The sequence below is a fragment of the Durio zibethinus genome, chromosome 15, assembly GCF_047325235.1.
Source record: "Durio zibethinus cultivar Kanyao isolate XHJ-2024 chromosome 15, ASM4732523v1, whole genome shotgun sequence".
NCBI classification, from domain to species: Eukaryota; Viridiplantae; Streptophyta; class Magnoliopsida; order Malvales; family Malvaceae; genus Durio; species Durio zibethinus.
This window is the reverse complement of record NC_143176.1, coordinates 11,595,547-11,603,605: the sequence shown is the minus strand read 5'-3', so window position 1 is coordinate 11,603,605 and position 8,059 is coordinate 11,595,547. Positions and strand designations below refer to the sequence as shown.

Here is an 8,059-nt window from a genome sequence, read left to right as displayed (position 1 = left end):
TACTAATACTATAAATTATAAAAAAATTAAATTAAATCCAAATTGATCATCTTATTTAATCATCTATGACACATATATATATATGCGTGTGTATAACATATATATATATATATATATATATATATATGACACGTCTATGCCATTAGATCAAAGTAGATTGTGCTGACAACACCTCGTAGGGTTGGGACGAGTAAATGGCAATATGTTAAATAACCTCAACCAAAAGGTTGTTTTGTTAGAAAAACATGGGTCCCGCTTTGCTTGGCGTTTTTGGCGGCTGCGCCTCTGAAAATGCAAAATCCAAAAAAAAAAAAAAAAATCAGTTATCTATCCAGGAAAGAAACTCTCTCTTTTAAGACATTCTCGCTTTCTCCCTCTCCTCCCCTTTTTTTCTCATAGTTTGTAGGTTTTTCTTAGTTCCCCCTTTCCGTGGTGTTGGTTCCCCTTTTTGCCAATTGGATCGGTGTATTTCCTGGCGACCACTTGGGATTGGGTCTTACCCAGATCGGATCCGGACCCCTTTTTTCGCAACATTGACTCAAATTTCTTCATTTAGAATTAGATGCGATGCCCTTGTAAAATATAATGTGACATATTTTTGTTAAAACAATGGGGAGGTAAAATCCAATTCAGATTAATTTTCAGAGTGTGGGTCGGATTAATGGGGATTTGTTTTAGTATTGAGGAACAGCTGCATCAACATCAAGATCACCAATCTCTCAGCAAGCGTCCAGGTTATTTTAAAATTTATTTGCTCTTCTTGTAATTTTTTTCTTTTTAATTTCTTTACTTAAGTTTTTAACTCTCGTTTGAATTTCTTGTTCAATTTCGTCCTTTACTGGGTTCTCCTGCTCCCAGAAATTTGACAGAAAATGGAATCGCGTATTCTATTTGAAACTGTGTGTTTATTAGGTTGTGATATTGTTCAGAAGTTGTTCTTTGTTCTTGTTTACGATTGAATCAAAAAAAGTTCACAACTTGTTATTCTGTCATAAATTTGAAAAAACCAGCCTAAAATTTATTGCAGAAAGCTAGAGAGAATCATGACAATAATTGATTGGATAGAATTTGAACAACCTAGAACTAGTGAACTGAGAGTTTTTCCAATTGTGCCTTGTGTGACCGATCTGTTTTAAAATGTATAGAATTATTAAATAAGAATGCATGTTGATGTTTCATGCTTTTTATCTTTGCACATTTAAAGAAATTGAGGGCCTTTAGTTTGTAGAATATTTTTTTATATCGAACAACTTAAGATGGAGGACCTAAAACTACTGCATCTCCAACAATAACTAGAAATGCAGGAGTCACCTGAAACCAAAAAGCCAAGCATCATTCCTTTGACAGCCAAGGATGTTAAAGATCTACGGCAGAATTCTGGATATACCAATGTTGATAGATTCACATATGAGGAGACAAGGTTGGCTACAAAGCAATTCCGGCCAGACTATATTCTTGGTGAAGGTGGCTTTGGGGTTGTTTATAAAGGAGTTATAGATGAGAATGTGAGGCCTGGTTACAAATCTACAGCAGTCGCTGTTAAGGAGCTTAATCCTGATGGGTTCCAAGGTGACAGAGAATGGCTGGTAATCTACTTGTGTTATTTTCTTGGCTTCTTCTAAGTAATTCTTTTAATCTGAGGTGTTATTATTTATTTTTTCTACATCTACATATATGGATACTTAGCCTTTCATGTCGTTGCCAAATACTGGTACAAACTTTATCACAGAGAGAGAGAGAGAACATGTGAAAAAATTTCATCTAGCTGGGGAAGAATGCTCATATATATGGCAGGATGCTGTTGTACTATTACGATTATGAGAATCCACTTTAAAGGAATCTGGTAATTGCATAACTCACCTTATTATCTTATAAATATAGTAGTTTCCCAAGATTTGATTTTGAATGCATTAAATTTCTTGGCCTAATTCAACTATGATATGTAATACTTATTTTTGTTTTTGTAGGATAGGTACCTAGGATATAGAACAAAACCTATAATTCAAGCATTAAATTAATGTTGAAGGTAGGTAGGGATATACTTTTGGGCATTTGGAACTGAGTAACAAATTTTAGGATATGCTTTATCATCTTATTTGAGAAAAGATTTCATTTAGAAACAGCTGCTTTTGTTTTTGGCCAGCAGAAACAGCTGTTTAGGGTTGCTATTTCTCATATTTATGGATGCATACATTATTCAACACTACTTAGTCAACCAATAAATAGGACCTGAAGAATAAACTGTTTTCATGTTGGTATGTTAGATAATTATGTGACTTTCCTTTTCTTTTATATTTAGAATAACAGTTTGAGAGAGAATATAATTGCATCTGTTTGCACATGATTCTTTGTTTTGCAGGCTGAAGTCAAATATCTAGGGCAACTCAGCCATCCAAATCTTGTGAAGCTCATTGGATACTGTTGGGAGGATGAACATCGGCTTCTTCTCTATGAATACATGGCAAGTGGGAGTCTCGAAAAACATCTTTTTCGCAGTAAGTGGTAGGAAAAAAAGGTTATTTTAAGTCTGACTTAGGAAATAAATTCTATTATGAAACTTATATAACCTCTATGTTTTAACATATCTGTAAGCAGATTGAGAGGATATAAGTACCATGTATTATTTTTTCACATAAAAGATGGAAGGCCCTAATCTAATTTTCAATTCTTCAATATTCAAAATTTCAGGCAGTCTTATTTACTGCATGATTTTATATATTTATTAGAGTTTCTAATTAACTGCTTCCCCCTTGTTCTGGTTACACATAATGCTTGCCACCTTTTCATAACTTGTGGGATAAAACACATTATCTGCCTGCAAATAAATTGTGTGTTTGTTCCAGTTGCTTCATTGGCTAGAAAGTCAGACATTTTCAGGAGATTTTCCTTCTAATCTATTACATGGATCTTTTCTCAAAAAATTACATTCCATTAACATAGTAAAAGTGCCAGGAGTGATTTTAACTATCTTTTTATCTTTTCTGTACTAATGCATGCACATGCTTCATTCACATTTGAGGGATGGATATTTTTCAACTTAAGTTATATATTTGTTTGGTATTAAAAGTAACTCGTATACCAGAAAAAATGGAAAATAAAATTATATGCATTCCGACGGAAGGGAAACAGCATGTAATTCTGTCTTTTTTGGAAGTTAATGGAATGTACTGCCTGTATGCTTCAAACTTAAAGTCTAGAAGTATGGATGCTAAACCAAAATCACAAGTTTATATTTACATCAGACTAGATATTGGTCAAAATGGTTGATCCGTTAATTTACTTAACACTCCATGACTTCCCTGCTCCTCCAAGTATTACTAGTATTTACATTCATTTATGATGTACATGTGGCTGTTCCTGCCTGCCATTGCTTAGATTTTGTGACTGGTTTAATAATAACAGGGATAAATAGCACTGGAAAAATATCTGCTTAAAGCATCTGCATTGTGTATACATATCAAATAAAGATGTATCTATTTTCCATTATACAGAAAATGGAAGTATTTTTTATTTACTCTATTTATTCTTGGTTGTTAGGAGTTGGTTGTAGTTTGACTTGGTCAAAAAGAATGAAGATTGCTTTAGATGCAGCAAAAGGGCTTGCTTTTCTTCATGGTGCAGAAAGACCTATCATATACCGTGACTTCAAGACATCAAACATCTTGCTGGATGCGGTTGGTCATCATTTTTTTGTTATTCATCAGTTGCCTGTACTTTAATCACGCGTATCTTATTTTGTGGGATCTTTAAAAATGGGAAGACTTCTGAACCTTTACATGATCTTTGCTGAGTTCACTTTTTCTTTTTAAACAAAATTCCTTAATCAGAATTTTAATTTTTACATTAGCTCCTTAAAGTCAAAACTTACAGGTGATAAAATCATTGGAAGATTCCTTCTGACAAGGATTATCCATATCTAGAGTTCAGTTGAAACTTACTATAAGTTTCCATTAAGTGTTCTATTTTGATGAAGTTTTAGTTTTTGTCACTAAAAGTGCAAGTAACATGCAGGACTTCAATGCAAAGCTCTCAGACTTCGGGCTTGCAAAGGATGGACCAATGGGAGACAAGACCCATGTGTCAACACGAGTGATGGGCACCTACGGATATGCTGCACCTGAATATGTGATGACTGGTTTGTAATTAAATTTTTGTTTCAAGATAATTGAAAATCTTCATCATTGCCAATTAAATAAGGAAACATTTTTCAGTCACAATGGTAGGATCTTTGACTAGGTTTCTCTTATGAATTAACATTTTGTTCAGTTAAGCTGAAGTTGGAGAGTAGCAATTCCTCAGTTCCCTTTCTCTTGTTTTTGGGGAACATGTCATGGTAGTAGACATTTTGATTTTCTGAAAATGCATTTTCCACTATGTGAAATCAAAGGGCAATATTCAACAGTAATTATGGAACAGTTTCACTTTATTTTTACAGCCAAATTCTTTAGTGTATTAGAATTGTTTGTTCACTTTATGACATGAGAAAATTTTGGCATATATTTATTTTTCTTGAGAATATTTACTTGCCTTTGGCTTTTGGTTTTAATTGGTAAAAGGGTAAAATACTTTATAAACTGTTGAAAAGTAATAAAAGGAATGGATGAGGGTAAAATACGCAAACAACTTGGTGCTTCATCTCATGTATGCTTAATGACTCTGATTCTGCTTGTAACAATTTGCCTCTTGAGGCTTCTTTGGTCTTTTGTTTCTTTGAAATATATTATTAAATAAAAACGATTGCATAAATGCATTTTAAAATAGGTTTCTTGCACCAAAGTTGAGCATACCAATAGGTTATGACATTATTTATTTCTTAACTGAAGCATCTCATCTTCAAGGTTTTAATTTAATGAAATAAATCAGGTACTATGAAATAAGAAGTCATGATGGCAAATTGGTTTAACTGCTAGATAGAAAGTGATAGAATAGTTCTATGTTGTCCTTCTTTTGTTGTATCCTTTAATAAACTGACATGTTTGTACTCATGATGTTTAGTTATGCCAATACTAGAAATGATAGTGGCTAACCAAGTTGCAGTATTGATATGACCAGGCCATTTAACAGCAAGAAGTGATGTTTATGGATTTGGAGTAGTGTTATTAGAGATGCTCCTTGGAAGAAGAGCAATGGACAAGAGCAGGCCTAGCCGAGAACATAACCTTGTTGAGTGGGCTCGTCCCCTCTTGAACCATAATAAGAAGCTTATGAGGATCTTAGACCCTAGAATGGAAGGTCAGTACTCTTCTAGTACTGCAATGAAGGTAGCGAATTTGGCCTACCAATGCCTTAGCCAAAACCCAAAAGGGAGACCTCTCATGAGCCAAGTGGTTGAATTACTTGAGACTTTTCAGTCCAAAGAGTTCAGTCATGAAGAGGCAATGCTTCACACTGGGGCCAGTGGCATAACCCTTTATGAAGCTCCCAGTCATTCCCCTCATACCCCTGTGAAGAAGAGGAATCCTGCCAGAAGTGAAAGTCACAGAGAAGGCGGTGCACATGGAAGCAAAGGAGCAAACGGAAGAAGCAAGAGTGAACCTCCCAAAGAGTGTGATCTTTACGATCCTCCTAGTTTTGAAGCTGAAGATAAGTCTGAATCTAACAGAGGTTGAACCTTTTACAAAAGTGAGTGGAAGTTAAAACTGTTTAAAAGATTTATATTAGAAGATTAATTTGGTGTTCAGAGTTGCCACTTGCTCTTCCTCTCCCAGTTGAATGAGATTTTTATAGTACTCGTCAGGGTACTCAAATGGTACGTGTATTTATAAATTCTAAGGGTCAATGATGTACCTGTGAACAGTTGTCTCATCCTCTAGCAGTTCTTTCCATTTGAAATATTGGGGAAGACGGTAAGCAACCAAGGTAGAACTTGTCACTATGTGCAGTTTTGAAAGAACTGTATTTTGGTCTATCATGCTCCAGTCTTCTGTTGAACTTGTTAATTCATATTACTTGTAAGTTTTGTCTGCACTATGCATTTGCTTACACGGGACTCATTGAAACTGTTGTGAATGAAGTTTGCAGGTTTCAATTTCTTTCTTTCTTTCTTTTTTTCTTTGTCAATTTAAATTCTAATCTCCTGTACTCATTTATCCATCAAATCGATGGATTATATGTACAATACAAAGATATTGTGTCAAATATCCACCAAGCCTTCGAATTTTTTTTTCAATTTCAAAATAGTATCGGTATCTTCTTGTTAATTCATGCTCACTTGAAATAGTCAGTTAGCCTAGGATAACAGAAACAATATTATAGTGTTGTAAGAATCCACTAGGAATATAGCCAATGTCAGTAGTAGGCTAGAGAATTTTTGTTAATACAGAGTCGAAAGATACGGTAGGAAAAAAAAAGATATATACATTAAAAGGAAAAAGGCATTAAAATCAGGGTCAGGTGAAAGGATAGTCTGTCTTATTTTTGCTTTTGAAGCAAGTTTTGTGTCTCCTCAACTAGCCGAAAACGCCAATGGAAGAACTGAATCCGCTGTAAAGAACTGCTTTAAGATAAGGATATCAGCAGCCACTGTGTCACTGGTATCAGTTGATATCATTAAAATTTCAAATTTTAAAAAATATATATAGCATTTTAGAAAAAAAATTCTAAATTCACTCCACTAATTTTAAATATGGGCAGTCACTATGTGATTAAAAAATTATTAAAAATTGTAAGTGGATTTTTATAAAATCTCAAAATTTAAAGAAAATTTTACAACTTTAATAATTAGGGGATGCGTGGAATTGTGTGCTTATCTCAATAGTTTATATCAATGTTAGGTTTTAATAAAACATTGAGTATGAATATTTAAAAAGTATAGTTTTGATACAATGATAAATTTTAGTTACAACTTTTTGGAATACCCTTATAAAACAAACTTATTTATTTCAAGAACTTTATAATTAAGCTTAAACAATAACATGATTGAAATATTATGGATAAATCAAGACCTTTTACTATATTCAAAATCTACAATATAATATGAGTATTTTGGACAATTCCAATTGGCCCCTAGGACATGTTTCGATAGTCTCCCACTTGGATTATAGCCAATCACCTATGCATATGCCATTGTTAGCTCAAAAGTTGTTGAATTGGATTATCAAAATTTTAAGCACACTCAAATCCAAATAATATGAAATTGATAATTTAAGTAAGATAATTCAAATAGGCAATAAAACATAGGGAAAGAAGATCAAATACAGTGATGGATAGAGCTTCGACCTTTTTCCAACTAGATACCTACGTTCTCTCTCTTAGCTTTCCTAACCAAGCTTCAAATCTACTAGTAGAAAGCTATTTTACAAGTTGCAATGTCTACATTTTCAAAGCTCAAGTTAACAACCTTTACCCTATTGTAGGATTCTACTAAACACTTACTATAAAAACTCTCAAGAGGATATCTCACCACATCCTCACTACCTTTTGAATGACAAAGTAGTTTGCAAACCAAACAAAGCATATAATAGATGGATGTTTGCTAGGTTTAAGAACAAAGATGAAGGGATAATACAATAAAAATTTGTTTAAGAACAAAGATGAAGAGATAATACAATAAGAATTTGATATTTAATAATACAAGAATGGGTTTTTACACATTGAATGCTTTAGAAATGAACAAACTTGACTTTTATGCTTTGGAAGGTAATCTCTTGTTCTTGAATGCTTCCTTTTATGTGAGAAAATGATTCTTAGCCATTATGACTCATTGGACTAGAAAAATAGCCTTTATTTCTTTTAATTTTATCTTAATTTGAATTTTTTTTTTGTGAGAGGATTGATCTTATACCATAGGAGATTAATTTTTATGTTTCAAGAAATAAAAATAAAGCTGTTAGAAACGAGAGGATCGATCCTGTTATGATGGGGAAATCGATGCTCTTGCTTGAAAAACATGGGGAAGACCATTTAAAAACTAAAAGCAATGAAGGAAATAACTTGAACTTGGAGTTAAATTAAAATGAACTTGACTTTGAAAAGAGCAACACTTAAAACTTAAACTCATAGCCAAAAATTCAAAGAAAAACTTGGAAACAAAATGTAGCTAGAAACAGCTTGAGAAAAC

The 8,059-nt window shown here is 33.2% G+C and overlaps 1 protein-coding gene across 1 annotated transcript; it reads left to right on the top strand.

The window, feature by feature from the left end:
• Positions 1–300: 300 nt before the first annotated feature.
• Positions 301–6,044, top strand: LOC111301785 (Protein kinase superfamily protein). The gene is made up of 6 exons (XM_022897741.2): positions 301–734; positions 1,297–1,586; positions 2,360–2,495; positions 3,538–3,674; positions 4,012–4,135; positions 5,053–6,044. Exons 1-6 carry the CDS (start codon positions 662–664, stop codon positions 5,607–5,609), a joined length of 1,317 nt encoding a protein of 438 aa, XP_022753476.1. The 5' UTR covers positions 301–661; the 3' UTR covers positions 5,610–6,044.
• The last annotated feature ends 2,015 nt before the right edge of the window (positions 6,045–8,059 follow it).